General features: G+C 38.3%; 2 protein-coding genes across 2 annotated transcripts in view; both read right to left on the bottom strand.

The window, feature by feature from the left end:
- The window catches only part of GFPT1 (glutamine--fructose-6-phosphate transaminase 1), a 62858-nt gene that overhangs the window by 19495 nt on the left and 23948 nt on the right, over positions 1–19415 (bottom strand). Inside the window, exons 6-13 of the mRNA XM_027772939.1 lie at positions 16470–16528; positions 15507–15641; positions 14284–14345; positions 10869–10948; positions 5784–5889; positions 3652–3815; positions 2254–2349; positions 3–100 (exon numbers count right to left, since the gene is read on the bottom strand). Coding sequence (XP_027628740.1) covers positions 3–100; positions 2254–2349; positions 3652–3815; positions 5784–5889; positions 10869–10948; positions 14284–14345; positions 15507–15641; positions 16470–16528 — 800 coding nt within the window. The remainder of the gene's footprint in view (positions 1–2; positions 101–2253; positions 2350–3651; positions 3816–5783; positions 5890–10868; positions 10949–14283; positions 14346–15506; positions 15642–16469; positions 16529–19415) is intronic.
- LOC114008278 (protein LZIC-like) lies at positions 13303–13947 on the bottom strand. The gene is made up of 2 exons (XM_027772986.1): positions 13546–13947; positions 13303–13371 (listed from the first exon to the last, which is right to left on the bottom strand). The coding sequence occupies exons 1-2, from the start codon at positions 13873–13875 to the stop codon at positions 13303–13305; spliced, it is 399 nt and encodes a 132-aa protein (XP_027628787.1). The 5' UTR covers positions 13876–13947.

Raw genomic sequence — 19415 nt, 5'->3', positions numbered from 1 at the left:
ACTGCTACACCGGCATGATAACTTGTTCCACAAGCAATAAGAATCAAACGCCGACATCTCTGGATCTCCTTAATGTGATCCTTCAAGCCACCTAGATTCACTGAAATAAAGTTCATGTATACGATCATTTAGAAAAGAATCATATGAAATAAGCAATCACTTTTCTCATGTGCTTACTGTCAGTCTGGGAAACATTGCATGCTTCTCTTAGCACAGTTCTCTACAGTTTTAAAGATAAATCAGTCATGACTTAACTGACTCCCCAAAACCTGTAACTAAACTTATTCCCCTACATGTCCACACAACTATGGTATTTATTACATGCTATCTTCTCTAGCCATTTGTACATTCCTCTCTTTAGATTAATAGTTATCTTAAAGGCAAAACTATAAGGACACAGACAGTAGATGCTGATACCGGAGTCAGGGAACAGGTGAAAATTAAGGAGCACGGGAACATTTCTGGAGTGATGGAACTGTTCTACCTCTTGGTTTTGTAGAGGTTAAAGATTGTATGACTTTGTTGTGAAGGTCTGTCAAAACACCGAATTATGGGAACCAGCAGTTAGCATAATGGCTATGTCGCTGGACTCCCATGTAGTCGACCGCGGTTCGCGTCCCGGACCCGGTGGCTTAAAACTCACGCCGGGCGTGTGTGCATGCGTGCCCAAGATCCTGAGAGGAGAATGAAAGAGAAGGGATTGCGGCGTGACCATCCCCTCTGGGGGGTCATTTCTCGCTTTCTGTCTCTATGTCTCTCTCTGTCAGTCTGGCGAGCGCACACGCCCTATAGAGAAAACCTCTCCAAAAAACAAAAAAAAACCCACCAAATTATATGCTAGGAATGATAAATTTTATTATATCTAATTACATCTTTAAAAATCTGCCTGGTAGGACCAGCAAATGGCCTAGTGGTTACATCACTGGGCTCCCACATAGTTGACCGCAGCTCAAGTTTCAGATCCAGTGGCTTAAAACTCACACCGGGAGGGGCCAGCAGGTGGTGTGGTGGTTAAGGTGCTGGACTCGCACTTGATTGACCATGGTTCGAGTCCTGGACCTGGCAGCTTTCTTCCTCACTTTCCCTCTCTCTCTCTTTCTGTCTCCCTCTCTGGTGAGTGTGTGTCCTGCAGCAAATTAAAATAATAATAACAATGATAAATAGAATGAAATAAATAAGTCTAAAAATTTTAATACTCATGCCAGGTGCACATGCGTGCATGCCCAAAAACCCAACAGGAGAATGGAGAAGACTGCAGTGTGGCCATCTCCCCAGGGGCGTGATTTCTCACTTTCTGTCTCTCTGTCTCTGTCTTTCCAGTAAGCACACATGCCTTATAGCAAAAATCTCTCTCTTAAAAAAAAGGAGAGAGAGAAATGATCTTCGTTATGTTCATTTTCCTTTCAGTGCCCAAACAGTGCTCTGTACATACATAAAACCTACTCTCCTTTCAGCCTTTGCCAGTTCTTGGCAAGAATCCAGTCCTTGACTTGTTTACAACAATGCCACAGCATGCTGGACAACAGTGTAGACTCATCTAGTTTTTCGTGGTAACATTTTTAGGGCATTCCATTTGAACAGTACTTGTTTCTTTGATGACTGCAGTATCACCTTTCTTGTAAAGTCACATGAATTTTGCCAAAGGAACAACTAATGTTTTCTAAAAAGCTCAAGAATACATTAGATATCTCACCTCCTTCCCTTTGTATTTATCATTTTAGCAAATTACTGAATTACAGATAGTAGTTCCAGTGAAAGACCATTTTAATTATTTACTTGTTCATTCCCCCCCATACACACCAAATTCCTGGCACTAGGATTTGCACTGTAGTCAGCCATGTGGGATCTGGCTTCCTTAGCCATGAGGCTATGGGGACAGCCCCATTTTTAACTATTTTTAAGTGTACAACTTGGTGTCATTAAGCACATTCACACCATTATGCAACTAACACTACTTTCCATCTAGACCTTGTTCATGATCCCAAAGTAGAATTCTGTATCCACTGAAAAGTAACTCCCCATTTTCCTCTGCCCTGGTCCCTGATAACTACAAATCTATGTTCTGTCTCTATACATCTGACCACTCAAGGTACCTCGTATGAGTAGAATCATACACTAGAGGACTTTTATAAGATGGCTAGCTCCACTGATGGCTGGCAGCCACTGTATTCCAGAAGACTAGAAAGGACAATCAACATTCAGAGTTCACCCACCAGAGACTTTGAAACAATGAAGTAATTCTTATATAATTACCAGTGTAGTCATCAAAGTTGACTCTTCCTCTCATTGTGTTCACAACAGATTCTGGTTGCTCAAAAATTTCCTTCTGCATAAATGAACTGAAGTTGCCTATAGTAATAGAAATTATGTTATTAGAACAAAATTAACAAACTAAACAGTAAGAAAAGAAGTTTGTACACAACTGAAAATCTATCTCCTTTAACAATCTTGGTAGATGAAACACAAGGCCATGTGATAAAGATAGCATTCGTATATGACTGCCTAAAAGACTGAATGAATTCTGTACCCATTAAACAGTAACTCCCCATTTTCCTTATTTCCCCTTTCCATATTACTCTATGTGAAGAAAAATGAACAAGTAAGGGGACTAGCAGCTAGCATAATGGCTATGTCACTGAACTCCCATGTAGTCGACCGCAGTTCGAGTCCCGGACCCGGTGGCTTAAACCCACACCGGGTGCATGTGCGTGCATGCCCAAGATCCTGAGAAGAGAATGGAGGAGAATGGATTGTGGCGTCGCAACCCCCCCCCGGGGGGGGGGTTATTTCTTGCTTTCTACCTCTCTATCTCTGGCTTTCTGGTGAGTGCACGCGCCCTATAGCAAAAACTTCTTAAAAAAAAAAAAAAAAAAGGACAAGCAAGGAGGAAAAGTCAATTTTATATAGCAAAACGGGGGAATAAGACAAGATTAAATTTTGGAATCAGGTCTAGATTCAAATGATAAATCAATCCTTCACTATGTAAAACGGGAAAATTCCTTAATTTGCAAAATAAGAACGGCAGCTATTCCATAAAGTGTAACATAGATTAATATAGTCAACAATTAGATAATTCTTATGCATAACATTATCATTGCATTGACATTATTATGCAATAAATGTTAGCTTTTATTCCCACCATAATACCATCAAAAAGGAGAACTAAAATCAAAACCGTAATAATCATAACAGTGGACAGCAGAAAATCACAACAGTGGACATACACATTACACAGGATTATGTGTATCAGTCACTGTCCTAAGGCCTTTATATATATATATATCAGCTCTCTTAAATCCTCAAAACAACGGTTCTATCGCTCCCATTTTGCATATGAGAAAAACAGAAGCACAGAGAGATTAAGAGAAGAATCAGGAATAGAACACAAACCACAATTATGTTGTAATGTTAGAAACAACAGACCGCAGAAGGCATAATTGTTACATCAATGGACTCCCATATAGTCAACTGTGGTTTAAGTCCCGAACCCAGTGGCTTAAAACTCACGCTGGGTGCATGTGTGTGTGTGTGCCCAAAATCTGGAGAGGAAAATGGAGGAGAAGGGACTGTAGCGTGGCCACCCCTCCAGGGGGGTGATTTCTTACTTTCTCTTTGTCTCTCTCTGACACTAAAACATGACAAAAACTTTACCTTTCATGATCTGCTGGAGTTCCATCTGGAGGGTTTGCACAGCTCGTCCAGGGTGATCTCCAGCAGTTCGCTTAATTCGATGGATGGAAAGACGGCCATCCACCACCGCTGCAACATCATCATCTTCTAGAAAGATGACACGATTGGTGTGCTCTATGACAGCACTATAAAACAGAGATACCATGGTCAATGACAAAGGATGTATCACAACAGAAACTATCATCAGGACACAGGGACCAAATCTGAATACAAACTCTTTGGTCCTGCAACAGCTCTGATAACTTTCTGATTAACAATGCCACCCCTGGGACCAGCAGTTAGCGTAATGGCTATGTCGCTGGACTCCCACGTAGTCAACCGCGGTTCGAGTCCTGGACCCAGTGGCTTAAACTCACGCCGGGCGCGTGTGCGTGCATGCCCAAGATCCCGAGAGGAGAATGGAGAAGGGATTGCGGCGTGGCCATCCCCCCTGGGGGGTGATTTCCTGCTTTCTGTCTCTCTGTCTCTGTCTGTCTGGCTAGTGCACACGCCCTATAGCAAAAATCTCTCCAAAAAAAAAAAAAACAATTCCACCCCTACAGGGTGTGGGAGGGAAGTGGTCACTATGAACAAGAAACAAAAGGATCTCTGCATGGCAACCTAAGCCAAATTAGATCAGATCAGAAAGCATGGCTATTTCCTCCCGGGTCTATCGATTACTAAATCCCGCTGTTTTAACTCCTGTATGTCTTAAAGCTTTGATGTCCACAACAAACCTGTTCAGGCTACCACCTGACTATCGCAGCAACCTCCTGACTTGTCCACTCAGGCTCCCTTATCTCTCCCCATTCATTCTCCATTTCTGCCAAAATTAATGTAAAAATGTGATTCTAATTGGAATTTCTCCCTCACCTAGCAAATGACTTCACGGCTTCCCTTTGGCCCTTATAAATATGACAAATTGCCTTACCATGATCCCACCTCCTTCGGAGGCTCATCTCCCTTATTCTCTCAAATCTAGTCACACTCACACCCATCGAGAGCTCTCACAGGCTGAACCACAGGTAGAGAATGGATGTTCTTCCCTCTAACTCTTCACCTAATTAACGCCTGATTGCTCCTTAGCTCTCAGTTCAAGCATCACTCCCTTAAAGAAATTTGCCCATGAAGGATAGATAAGTCACCCTGTTATTAGTATTACAGGTATCCTGAGGCTGGAATTCTATACTTGTGTGATTCCTATTTAAAACGTTATCCTCCGTGAAAGAAGAGCTACATATGAACAAGCAGTATTTGTATTTTTACTCGCCGTTATCCCAAGACCAGCATATGGCTTTCCTCAGTGTTCAATATAAATGCATGAATGAACAACAAAGGCTGATATGCTTCTGCAATTCCTAGCTTATTTATGCCTTCACTGTCACCTGTGTAACAAACCTACTTTAACTAAAGCAAGCTCACATCTTAACAAACCTACTTTAACTAAAGCACTGGCCACAACACACGCCTTACACATCTTACACTTTGCAAAAATGAGACAACAGTGAAGCCTGTTTTTCCACTGAGACGATACATTCCCTGAAGATTAAATGGAATCGTCCTCTCATTATTATTACTTTCTCTTATTATCTGGCACAATGAATGACTCAAATTGCTGGCAAGTTAAGTGATTCCATTTTATTATAATTACTATTATTTTATTTGTAAATGCATCTAAACATCCTACCACATTTTCTCTCAAAATATCTTAGTCTAGTCCTATTTCTTTATAGAAGTGACTAGGGTGTGAATAAATTCTAACTGTAAAAGTGTCCATATATGACTAAAGCTACGATGCTTTAGTGTGAAACTAAAACTGATTGGTTACTCTCCAACATAAAAAAAATCTCTTTTCTCTAAAAAATTAAAGAAAGACAAAAACACAAGAGCTTTAAAGTACCCACACTGAAACAAGTTCCAAAAATATACCTGGATATGTTCTTGGTAAACTAACCTACATGTTTTGATTGAGAAGAAAGTGTCTTTAACAGCCCCATATCTTAATCAAGGAAGTTCTCCTATATATCATGCCTAGGGTAATGCAAATGACTTCCTGGTTTTCTGTAGCATGGGAAGTATTACTAAATATTCTTGAAACAACTGAGGAAGTTCACCTTGCATCAGAAGCAAAGTAATATTCTACTGCTTTTTCTTCAACAGGGAAAAGGCAAGTTGTGCTGTCCACACGGGAGAGGTTGCAGCTTCCCTTCTTGTCTTTGCCTAGAGCATGTAGTTAAGATGAGTCAGCAAACAGGTAGAAAATCATGACCAATACAAAAATATAGACGGTTTTCTACAAAATCAACAAAAAAAACACAGCAAAACAAAGTAATTTCAGCAATTTTACAATGCCAGGTAGTTCACCTCATTTCCATGCAATAAGCCAATAAGAACAGATAAATGTAGAATGAAATCCCAAATCAAAGATTGCATGGCACACAATAGTGCTATGTTATAAACCTTTTAATGTAATATTTCTTTTCCAGGTAAAAGTCAAATAATCATGTTGGAGGTGATGTTTTCCTCTGTCTCTCTCTCTCTCTCGCTCATGGAATAAATAAATAAACTTTTTACAAAGTCAAATAATGCATTTATATTATCATTTTTTAATCAAATATGTTTGTGTGTATATATATATATATATAGACTAATCTTAATTTAAAACTTGATGAACTTAGTACATATGTTTGTGCACCTGCATTTATCTCAAGAATTACATTAAAATATCCAAACTATGCAAAAAAAAATAAAATGAAACCTTGTAGCAAATTCATTTTTATTATTTCATAACAACATTCCGTAGATTTTAAGAGCAAAGCAAGTCAGCATAACAAATTTAGCTGTGGTCTATGATAATTATGATTAAAAAATAAAACAAAGATACATATCACTCTCTAACCAAGATATATTATATTTGGCACCTACTGCCAGAGACACAAAATATTATAAACCAAAACTTCTTTTTTCAGGACCAGCAGATGGCATAATGATTGTGTCACTAGACTCCCACATAGTCAACCTCAGTTCAAGTCCCAAACCTGGCAGCTTAAAACTCATGCCAGACACATGTGCACGCATGCCCAAAATCCTGGGAAGAGAATTGAGAAGGGACTACGGCGTGGCCATCCCCCGGGAGGTGATTTCTCACTTTCTGTCTCTCTGGTGAGCACATGCACCCTATAGCAAAAATCTCTCTCTAAAAAAAAATACTTTTCTTAAAATTGGGTTTTCTGCACTCCTTTTAAGTCAAGATAAAGTATGGTCTTTTTGCAATGATAACGTCTTTTTAATTCTAATGCTTCAGAATTCTGGCATCTCTACTTAATTTACACTGATGAATATTTTTTCCTTTCTTTTTTCTCATTTACAACTAAAGTAAAAATGAGAAAGCTGGGCCAGCCAAAGCCACGGCAGTTAAGCCAGCGAGATTCCACATGGCTAGCTGCACAGTTCAAGCCCAGACCCAGTGGCCTGAAAAGCTTGCCAGGCACACGTGCATGTGTGTCCAAATTCCTGAAATGAAGAAATGGAGGAAAAAGATTGCAGCATGACCATCCTTCATAGTGGGTGCTTTCTCATTTTCTGTCTCTTCCTCTCCCTCTCTCTCTCTAGCAAGCACCTAGACTCTCTTGCCAAAAAAAAAAAAAAATTAAAGAAAAGCTGGAAACTATACTGAAGTTGGACAAATTTTCTTATATATGACTAATTTATCCAACTATATCATGACACATTGGGTAAATACAGAAAAAATAAATCTATTAATTGAAGACTATATAAATATCCTAGAGACAAAAAAGCACTTCTCTTCAAGGTCAGGACATAGACCTTATAACCTATGGATGCGACAGCCAGAGAACATCACTTATAGAAACTCATATTGTAACTATTCTCTAAAATCCATGCATAAAGACTCGGTAATAATTATTCTTAGAAATGTGCATCCAGCGTTCTCCAACATCTGTTATTATTTGGCATGTTTTAGGCATGAAAACAAAACAAGCTCATCCTTGCCCAACTGCAGTGGTACATGCTGCTAAGAAGCTGTGCTCTGTGAACTAGGACCACATGGGAGCCCTGGGTTAGATTTCCAGTCCAACCAACAAGCCAGGCACAGTGGCATGTGTCTGTAATCACAGTGACTCAAGAGGGTCAAGCAGAAAGATCATGAGACTAAAAGCCTGTCTAAAAAAAAATATATATATATATACAATAGTTCTTATCCAAGTTCAACAGCAGAGGCAATAAACTCACTACAATGGTTAAGTCCTGTGTTTAGGGAGTCAGATCCCACACGGTCCACCATGATTCAAACTTAGGCCCCGAATGCTTGAAAAGCCTGCTGGGCACCTGTGTTCTCCATAAATGGAGAAATGGGGGAAAAGGACTGTAGTGTGACCACACGCCATTAGGGTGGTGGTGTCTCTCTGTCTGTCTGTCTGTCTCTGGCAAGTGCATGTGCCCTGTAACAATAAATACGTAAGTATAAGATGACATCCTAGACAAAGGAACAGACCCCGTTTGTGGGGCTGGGAATGAGACAAGGGTTGACGCTAAAGGGTCAGTGCCCAGGAACTTTTTGGGAATGAAATTGTTCTGTATCTAGCCACAATAGTGGCTACTGAACTATTTGCACTTGACAAAACTTGTAAAATAGTCCATTAAAATATCCATTAAAAATTTACTTTTATCAGGGCTGGCAGGTGGCATGGTGGTTAAGGTGCTGGACTTTAACATGGTCAACCACGGTTCAAGCCCTGGACCTGGTGGCTTGCTTTCTCACTTTCCCTCTCTCTCTCTGGTCAAATTCAAAAATGATGATGATGATGATAAATACATTTAAATAAATAATTCTAAAAAAATTTACTTTTATCTAAAAAAAGTTATTTAGAAAACAGGTAAAAGGATAGCATCTACATTTTAAAAATAAATACAACTAGCTTTGCTTATAAAATATCCTAGAGGGACTGAGTTTCACTTTGTTCTTTCTCCAAATATTAATAATTTCATTCTTCAAGTAATAAAGTGCATTTAGTGAAAACATTTATAAGGATTTGAGGTACTGCTGCCTATTTAAGAGGAAAGAACTTTACCACTTCTATGTAGCTCTTATAATGTATAACATGTTTTCCCATCTGTTGGTGATCTTGTCTGAAAAAAAGTGAATCACAGGCACCATTAGGTGGCGTAGTAGTTAAGTACTGGACTCCCACATGTTGATTATGGTTTGAATCCCAGACCCAGCAGCTTGAAACTCATGCCGGGCACATGTGCATGCACGCCCAAAGTCCTAGGAGGAGGACAGAAGAGAAGGATTGTAGTGTGGCCTTCCCTGCTGGGGGTAATTTCGAGCTTTCTATCTCTTTGTCTCTCTAGTGAACATGGCACCTTAATAGTAGAAATCTCTCTCTCAAAAGAAAAATTAATTATAATTACTATCAGCCTTGTCCTATAGATAGAAAGATGGCTATTTCTGGTCAGTGGTCATGCCTAGAGAAAAGAGCAAAAGCCCAAAAGCCAAGCCAGGTTTCTCTCCTTTCCACACCATCTGCAATAGGAGGCTATTCTTCAATTAATCTTTACTGAGTTACAAATTATCTACCTACTCTCCTAGGAGGCAAAGGCATAAAGGTTATTTAAACACAGTTCCGGATCTCAAAAAGCTCAGTCTCAGGATATTTTTTCTTCCAGCATCTTAAGACCTTCGCCAATATTTTCTTATTTCTAAAAGCAGCCCAAGTTGACATACAAAGCAATATATAGATAACAGACACCCAGATAGAACTATCTACAGAAATTTGGAACTCTGGATCCAAATACTGTACTCTCACTGATAAGACTGGTTTTCCCTCTGAAAAAGGGAAAGGGAAAGGGGCCGAAGATAAGAAATTCTAACATCTTAAGACTGAATGATGTTTGAAGAAGTAGCTTCCTGCTTTAGGCAAAATAATAGAAGCAGTTACCATCATAAGAGGAACAGGTGTACCAGCAGGTGGCATAATGGTTATGTCGCTGGGCTGCAACATAGTCGAGTGCAGTTTGAGTCCCAGTCCTGGCGGCTTAAAACCCACAATGGGTGCCCAAGTGTGCATGCTCAAGATCCTGAGAGGAGAATGGAGGAGAAGGGATTGCAGTGTGGCCATGCGCTGCACCCAGGACGGGGGTGATTTCTCACTTTCTGTCTCTGGTGAGCACACACACACCCTATAGCAAAAAATCTCTCTTTAAAAAAAAAAAAAGAGAGAGAGAGAGAAAGAAATAAAAAAAGGAATAGGTGTAGAGTACTTTGCTAAATTTTTTTTAAGAAACCAAGAATTATACATTAACCTACCAGTCTTTGTCTTCTACATGGGAAAATTTTAGTAATTAGTAAATGGAAGGAGCACACTGTTGTTTTTTTTTCCTGTATAATTATATCAATAAAATGATCTAGAGTTTGTGTAGCTGAAAAACCTATAAAAAAATAAACTTCAAACATAGTAAAAAAGAATGACTCCAAATACAAATAGAGAAAATCAAGATATCAAATGTAAATCTAAAATGCCATGCATAAAATATAAACCATATATATGTATTTCAGTTAAAAAAAGGCTAAGTTATTCAAATGACTACCACTTAGTTTAATCTATAACAACCCAGGACACAATGCTGTTTACCTAATCTAAGCATGTATCCTACAAAGAAAAAAACATGTTACAATTTCAACTATTTTCTGAAATCTCAGATATTTTAAAAAACAAATTATTAAAAGCAGTTTTCTAAATGCCAAAAGCAGACAAAATATATTCTGCAAATTAGAAAAAAATTGTCGAAATATGTTTCTCAATAAAATAAGCACATTTTTAGAGGCCCAGCACATTCATTCACTCCAACAAAGAATTAGTAAAGAATGAACAAAAGAGGGTCAAAGTCCTCTCCATCCATGCAGAATGCATTTCCCACCTCTTTCTCCCTGTGATCCCCACCGAGTGAATTTTGATCCAATATGAGTCCTAGCTAAGGATATACAACAGAAAAAAAAAAAATTCCTACTAGTAAGAGAACTCAGAAAAACAAATCTTTCTTATGTCTAGACAGAACTATGTATATTTTTAGACTGTGACCAAAAGGGCATTGATTCTAAGTTATGGAAAACAATTTTTTATATTAACTGTACTCAATTCACACATTTTCCCCACAGCATGACATAAGAGCAGTTTTACCTGTTCTGTAGAGTATCGGAATGTGATCAGTAGAAAGCTTATGTTCACTACGTACACCAATCAACAGAGGGCTACCTCGTCTGTAAATGCAAGATTAGTCAGGATTAAACCATTTTTATAAAAAAAAATGCACTAACAATATTAAATTTAAATAAAATGAGCCAATGCTCTTCAAATAACGTTACATTCTCCTCTAAGCTCAACTTTGGGATACATCTCTAAGAACTAGAAAAAGAGAATTTTTAAAGAACATCCTATAGCAGCAATCAACAAACTAAAACCCACCAGCCAGATTTGTCCAATTTTGTAAATAAAGATTTTTGCTGCTGTTTTTTAATTACCAAAGGGAGCATGTGCACTCCAGAAAATGAAGGAGAGCCAGAGGGAAATGAAAGAGGAGGAAGCACTCCCACGGAGCATGTTCATGCTGCAATCCTGTCTCTATTTCTCCAGACTGTTAGGACTTGGGGCATGCACCCACGTGTTTCTCAAGCCACCAAGACCAGGACTTGAACCTCAGTCAGTTGTGTGGGATCTAGAGTTCCCTTAACTACTAGGCCACTGGGCCAACCCAGGAATATTTTTTTGTTTTGCTCTATTTTGTTCATTTCTAAGGTTTTTGCCATAGGGTATGTGAACTCACCAGAGACAGAGACAGTGAGAGGGAGAGAGGGAAAATGACAAATCACCTACTAGTGATAAAAATCCTATTAGAGAAGTCACAAAAACAAATCTTTCCTATGTCTAGAAAGAACTATATATATTTTCAGAATATATATAATATATATCCAAAAGGATATTGATTCTAATTTATAGAAAACAATTTATTATATTGACTGTATTCCCCCAGGGGAATGGCCATGCTGTGATCCCTTCTCCTGTGTTCCCCTACTGGGAGTTTGGACACACATGCACATGCAGCCAGTATGATTTTCAAGCCACCAGGACCGGGACTCAAGCCCCAATCAGCCACATGGGAGTCCAGCATCTTAACCATCATGCCACCTGCTGGTCATGTTTTTTCTTTTTAATTGTCATCATTTTTTTTGTTTGTTTTTAGGGTTTTTGCCATAGGACACCTGCTCTCCCTGGAGAGAAACAGAGAGACAGAGAAAGGGAAAGTGAGAAATCACTCCCCTCCCCCAGGGCTGATGGTCATCGCTTCTCCTCTCAGGATTCTGGGCACGCATGCATATGCACCCAGCATGATTTTCAAGCCTCCCAGTCCAGATCTTAAACCGTGGTCAGCTATGTGGAAGCCTAGTGCCTTAACCACCATACTATCTGCTGGCCCTATAACTGTTACATTTTTTTAATTGGCAAATTTTAAAAAATCATTAAAGAGTTTTACTGGAATACAGCTATCCTCACTCTTTTACTTATTTTCTATGACTATTTTCACACTGCAACAGAAAAGTTGAGCAGTTATTACAGAGGCCAGATGGCACAGAAAACCTAAAATATTTACTATTTGGCCCACTCCAGAAAAAGTCTGCCAACTCATGATCTATAACAATTTAAAATTTTTCTCCTTTTCAACATAAAATTGAATCCTTCTTTCAATTATACACAGAAGGTTGATGCATAGAAATTTAACACTTTCTTCAGATTAAAGCTGTCTCTCACACAAAATCTTAGGGCTCCTCACTCTTCTTAAAAGGACATTATGTGACCAGCAGTTGATGTAATGGCGATATCGCTGGACTCCCATGTAGTTGACCGCAGTTCGAGTCCTAGACCTGGTGGCTTAAATTCATGCCAGGCGCATGTGTGTGCGTGCCCATGATCCTGAAAAGAGAAGCAATTGTGGCCTGGCCATCCCCCCTCAGGGGTGATTTCTTGCTTTCTGTCTCTCTGTCTCTCTTTCTGGCAAGCGCATATGCCCTATAGCAAAAACCTCTCCAAAATTTAAAAAAAAAAAAAAAAAGTATATCATGGTCAGCCCTAAATATGCTAGCAAAAGTAATGATAGTACAATTATCTAGGAATCTGCCTAGAATATGTTTTTCAAAATAGAGTGGGAAAAAGTTAATGCTTTGGGCCTAAAATGAGAGACCATCTAATACCCAAAATCACAAAGTTACCATGGTGCCCCTCAAAGACAATAGGTAGCACAGTGGTTAAGTTGCTGGACTTGCACATGTCCCACCGTAGTTTGAGTCTCAGACCTGGTAGCTTGCTTTCTCACTTTCCCTTTCTCTCTCTCTCTTTCTTTCTCTCTCTGGTCAAATTTAAAATAATAACAAATAAAATAAAATAAATTATTTTTAAAAAAGAAATACCAAAACATATTTACTTTTTATTTAATGTCACCCTTTCTTAGGCTATTGATACATTTTGAGAATCTCTTGTCTTTGCAATGACTCAAAACCCTCAGAAGAAAAGTACCATTTACAATAAGAATGTGATGAATGTCACAAGCTTCCACACCAGGTCATTTTTTTTGTTTTTTTCCCCACCTCAAAACTTGCCAGAGCAAAGACTTTATCCCCAAAGCCAAGATCTGTTGAGACTTTCTCAAACTGGCTGCATACAGCACCTGCATTTGCTAACAAGAAGGCTTCATTATCTGCAGTCAGCTTTTCTCCAAGTTTCCTGAGAGCTGTTAGCATCTCCACTTTCTATTGAGTGCGCAGGTCTCTTTCCAGCTTTCCTACCATCAGATCTCTATCTCTGCTAACCTTGTCTGAAGCTGACCTGATTGTTTCTCTGCAAACAATCTGATGACCGCTGGAGTTTTAAAGGCCTGGCTAATAGCTGCCTGAATAGCCAGCTGCATTCTACTTAGTTCATCTACCAAAGCCATATTTCCAGACATAATTTTCTTCGGTGAATCATTAAATTCACTTAGTTGCTCCAGAGTTTCCTTTTTGGTTTCTTCATATTCATCTGTATCACGTTCCTCCCTGAATTCCTCCAGATCTTGTAATTGCTGCATTAGTCTATCCAGCTGTTCTTCTAAATTCTGCTTTAATTTGCTTGTTTCTGTCTTTCCTCTGGAAGCCATTTTAATCTCAGTCTCTTAGTACTCTGAACTGCACAGTGATGAACGGTCTCAAATTGCATGAATCTCCAATTCTTGAAGTTCGCAACATCATAAACTTGAGAAAAGCGGAACTGTTTATCAGGACTATAAGAGGCTCAAAGTTCAAACCTCCTGAGTGTCCAGGCCAGTTTGAATATGAAATATGGGTAGACCACCCATATTTACTTTATTAATGGATTCTATTAAATGGGAAGAGTAGCTAAGCAATAGACAAGAAAAAGCATATGAAAATAAAAATATGCACTTGAACATCTCTAAGCATGGGGTCTTTACACTAAAGAGTCATTTAATGGTCTACAGAAAAAAAACTTATAACACAAATGTTTCAAAATACACATAATTATTAGTCATAATTAGATTTATATATACCTTGTGCCAACTGCTTGCCCAGGAAAATGAACACTTTTAAATACAAGTGCAAAAGCACCTTCCTATGAAGAGAAACAAATGCATTAGCAGTATTTATTACGATCAAATGTGATATGCCTAAAACATACTGATTCAGCACAGAAATTTTTCATTCACATGGTGCTCTTTTACACTAGTATATAATCAATCTAAATTTTAGGTAGACACTCTTGAGCTTTGGTGTATATAAGACCTACTTTTTTTAACCAAACACTCCCTCAAAATATGCTCAACAGATAAAAATTCCCCAAACAGATCATTTTAAAAGTCATTTTTGTACATACTACCACTATTTCTCAATATATATATATCATCTCTCATACTATGAATTAGTAGGGAGGAGGACAGAATTTAAAAAGTTCCCAAGTTCAATATCCAAGATCTAGTCTTTGTCCTAGTAATTATATACCACTGTTAACGTCCATTCTTTGTGACCTTGATATGAGATTTAAATAAATACGATCATAATTTTTTACATATACAACCATACCACCCTATCAACCTAACCTCCTCAGGGACAGGGCCTAAAGAAATCCAAAAAGGATCAAGGAGAGAGGGTAGAAAAGGAAAGAATGGCCCAGCACATAGCACAGGGTTATCCCAGCATAAAGACTGCATTTCAATGAAGGTACCCTCATGCTAAGCCACTGGCTGGGAATAGCACTTGAGCGACCAGGAAGCAAGAGAGTAATGACTCCTCAGTGTGTGTGTGTGTTCGTGTTCACATGAGGTGTGTGTAAAATGATCTTTAATTTTAGATTATTTTTACTTTGATGACACTGAAGTATAGTGAAATAAGTAGAATTTTAAGTGTATGTGGAAAGGGAGGGGTTATTAGGTCAACAGTCTCTCAAAATTTTTCAAGTTGAATATATATGTATATATCCAAAAATACTCAAGAAATTAGCCTCGTTCTTGCTTATCAAACTAAATTTTAAGAAAGCTTCTCAGGGCCGGCAGATGGTGTGGTGGTTAAAGGTGCTGGACTCCCAGGTGGCTGACCGTGGTTCGAGTCCCGTATCTGGCAGCTTACTTTCTCTCTTTCTCTCTCTCTCTCCCCCCGCTCCTTCTCTGGTCAAATTAAAATAAGTAAATAAACAAATAAAGTTAAATAATAATTAGAAAAAAGAAAGCTTCTCATGATTAATGTTGGCATAATTATCTTTAAAAGTGTGGTTTAATACCAATTGTTGGATAACTCTTTCCACCAAGGTAGTAAAACTGGTATCTTGACTTTCCCGGTTGTCATACATATACTTAACGAGCTTGGCAATTGTCTCTGTGTCTGTCTCAGATTCAAAATCATAGCCTTTGCTTTCCTGTAAGCAGACAGAAAAAAAAATACATTTAAGAAAATATTCATGATATCCAAATCTTTTCTACAGAACTTTCACCTTGAAAATCTCAATAATCTAATTTTCTGAATACTGTATCCCCTTTATCCACTGTTCAAAATTAAGGGCATCATCTGATTACAGTGAATCCAAAATAGTGTGCTATTCTGTGTAACTGAACATGTGCTTAACTTACATAAACCCATATATGCCACATATAAATTAAATATGTTTAAATAAAAATGATTCTTCCTTTGATGATACTGCACTGTCTGATACAACAGCCATTAGCTATGTGGGTATTTAATTAAAATGGAAAGAAATCAACATTCAGTTCATCAGTCCTGATAGCTCAACAGCCACATACGGACTGTTGCCTTGAACAGCACTGAAAGTGTAGCTGGGCAGTCCTGACAAGGCATTCATAAAACCACCATTACAACCATTGCTACAGTCTGAAACCATTTAGGACAGAGAATCTTCATTTAATCATTCAACATACTCATTCCTATATAACTTAGAAACTTATTTTTAAAATGACACCAAACATGGTGTCTCACAATACAGAAGCGACCCCCTAAAATTCCAATTTTATTTGAAATTTTGGTCATTTATATAAATTCAAATAATTACTTCCTTTCCATGTAAGAAACACAGAACTGTTCCACTATTAAAGTCCAATCAGCCACATAACCTTATAATTGTCTTAGAATTATCTGATCATACCTAGATGGTGTCCCACATCCCAACAAACAATCTCACTGCTCTCATTAGAATTCCCAGAGTGGTGTCTTCTGAGGTCACTTTACTTACCAAAAATTTTTTCAAGTCTTTGTAGTTGGTGATGATTCCATTATGAATAACAATAAATTCTGAAAGAGATAAAAGTGTTTATGAAACCACCAAATTAAAAGTAATACATGCTATAAGTAGCTATTTCTTTGAATATATTTTTTCTCAAATCAAAAACTTAGTAACATGCTATCATTTCAGATTAACTAAGTACTGTCTACTTTTTACTATGAAATTATCACTAGGGAGATCAGCAGCATTATTTACGTGTCTTGGAAGAAGCTATGGAGGTGGGTATTAAATTGGAAGTCTGGAGACATCAATTTCAGTTGTGGCTAAACTACTAACCTAATGTTGCCATGTAAAAGAAGCAAATTAACTGGGCCTATTTCCTCATTTACAAAGTGAAAGGGCTGAACTAAACTATTATTCTCATTTTTCTGATCATTCACTCTTGAATATGAGTTTTTTAAAGACTTTGAACATGGAAGGAGTGGCAGCAGTCACCTGTAATCCTGGCTAACTGGCAGCTGGGGCAGAAGGATCATGACACAGTAAAACTCTTGTCAATCCCTTTCTGTCTCGCTCCCTCTCCCTCTCTTTCTCTCAGTCCTGTGCTCACTCACTCTCTCTCTCCCCCTATACATGAAAAATAAATTAACTGTTTCTTAAACAACTGAGTATAAGAAATGAAGTTAAGGAGTTTACTATGAAAAACCAGTTATTCAGTTCTCTAGTTAAATGTACCTATGATTCAGACAATTCCTAGAATGTTAGATAAATTAATGTTAAAATATCATTCCAAGAGCAAATAGTATGATCTTGAGATGATTTTCATCTTTTCTTTTCTTTTTTAAAGTTTATTTTATTTAGGGGCTGGCAGGTGGTGTGGTGGTTAAGGGTGCTGGACTCCCATATGGCTGACTAAGGTTCGAGTCCGTGACCTGGAAGCCTTGCTTTCTCACTTTCCCTCTCTCTCTCTCTCTCTCTCTCTCTGTTACTCTGTCCCTCTTTGGTCATATTAAAAAATAAATAAATAAATGGATCAGTAAAGTTAAATAAAATAATTATTTTTCAAAAGTTTATTTATGTATTTTCATAAGAAAAAGAGAGAAGAGAAGGGATGGAGAGGGAAAAGGATCCCAACAAGGTCTTGCCATGCTCAGACCCTCCCCCTAGTTTCCAGTCAAGCCAGGATACAGGTGCCCCACAGGGCCACTCAGTGTGTTCTGGCTGACCTGTTATCCAAACCCTAGGCCTTCCCCTACAGCTCCAGTTTCGCAACAGTAGCACCCTTCCACCTATATATTGTGGCTGGGCCATCTTTTTCCCATTAAATGGTAACTTTGAAAGTTTAAGAATGGATAATCAAAAGTCAACAATACCATTATCTATAGCCACTGACAGTACACAAGAACTGCCAATAGGGATTTTATTAAAGTACATATAAAAGTTAGGAAAGTTACTACTAAGTCAATCTTATGTTAAATTATCAAAATGTAATTAAATATCTGACATTTTGGGGGTCAGCAGATGGTACAGTGGTTACATCGTTAGACTCCCACATGGCCGACCATAGTTTGAGTGCTGGACTTAGTGCCTTCAAAATCATACCAGGCTTCTGTGCATGTTGTCTAAGATCCAGGAAGATAGTGGAGAAGAAGGGATTACAGTGTGGCTATCCCCCCTAAGGGGTGGGTCTCTCTATGTATGTCTCTCTGGTGAGCATATGTTCCCTATAGCAAAGACTCTCTCTTTAAAAAAAAAAAAAAAAAGCTCTGTGGCCTAAGAGTTGAGGCAGCTATTATTCCCCATGATCAACAGCATGGTTCAAGTTCTGGACCCAGCAGCTTGAAAATCATACTAAGTATGAGTGTATGCATGTTCAAAATCCTGAGAGGAGACTGGAGGATTAGGGACTGTAGCATGGCCATACTCCCTGGGGGCGGGGGGGGGGGGATTTCTTACTTTCTCTCTTTATTTCGGTCTCTCTGGCTAACATACATGCCCTACAGAAGAAACTAAAAAGAAAAAAGACTTTACAGCTTTGAATTTGAAATGGAAGTACTAGTATAAAATCATGTTGCGTTTTATCTTTAAATTTGTGTACGCATACACACTGAGGCAAGTATATTTCCTAGTTCTGCCCACTGAAAAGGTCTATGCGCAAATGAGCTCTTCTGGGGATATGGTTTATAGTGGATTTTTTTTGTTCTTGTTCTTTTTTGGCTTTTTTAAAATTTGCAAGAGGGTGTGTGTGCATGTGTTTGCCAAAAAGAGAAAGTGAAAAAGTATCCACCATCCCCCAATGGCCACACAGTAATTCCTCCGCCTCAGGTTTTCTATCCTTTTGAGACTCTGGGTACACATGCACATGCACGCAAGCATGTTTCTCAAACTGCTGTATCCAGGACTCAAATTGTGTGGTCAGCCACGTGGGATTCAGCCACCTTAACCACCAGGTTACAGGCTGTTCCTGGTTAACAGTTTTTTAAATAACATTTCCACTAAAAGGAACTAGAGCTTCTGGGAAAATATCTAATTCCAACTAAAGGGCATAGTTAGATGAACTTGGAACATCTTGGCCTACCAGTAAATAACAAAGACTACTGACCCTATTGGGGTCACATCAAAAGGACTCAGGAACCAATAAGCACCCAAAAGTCAAAGATAAAAAAAAAATGTGTACATCAATACACATACTTATTTCAGCATTTTGAAACAAATTATTTAAATCCATGAGTTTATAATAATCAAAACAACCAAAGAAAAATTCACTGTTCTTCTGGAGAGCATTAGAAATATTGGGTCATACGGAAAAGTCACGACATATTTTTCTATGCAAAAACGCATCATGACTTTTCAGATGACCTAATACTTCATTTTTGAAAAATGAGAAAAGAATCAAGCATTTATCCTGCCTCCCCTATATAATCTATACCTCAGAGTAGCCAAGCACTTGATATG

The sequence above is a fragment of the Tupaia chinensis genome, unplaced genomic scaffold, assembly GCF_000334495.1.
Source record: "Tupaia chinensis unplaced genomic scaffold, TupChi_1.0 Scaffold000316_1, whole genome shotgun sequence".
Lineage (NCBI taxonomy): Eukaryota > Metazoa > Chordata > Mammalia > Scandentia > Tupaiidae > Tupaia > Tupaia belangeri.
The sequence above is the reverse complement of the archived record's forward strand: the minus strand, read 5'-3'. Positions and strand labels throughout refer to the sequence as shown.

What these genes read in the sequence shown, in the direction of transcription:
- LOC114008278 (XM_027772986.1), bottom strand. Translation starts at nt 13,875, where the DNA reads ATGGCTTCCAGAGGAAAGACAGAAACAAGCAAATTAAAGCAGAATTTA. An exon ending in GTCAGCTTCAGACAAGGTTA is followed by an intron (nt 13,372 to 13,545) that starts GCAGAGATAGAG and finishes AAGTCTCAACAG; the next exon opens with ATCTTGGCTTTGGGGATAAA.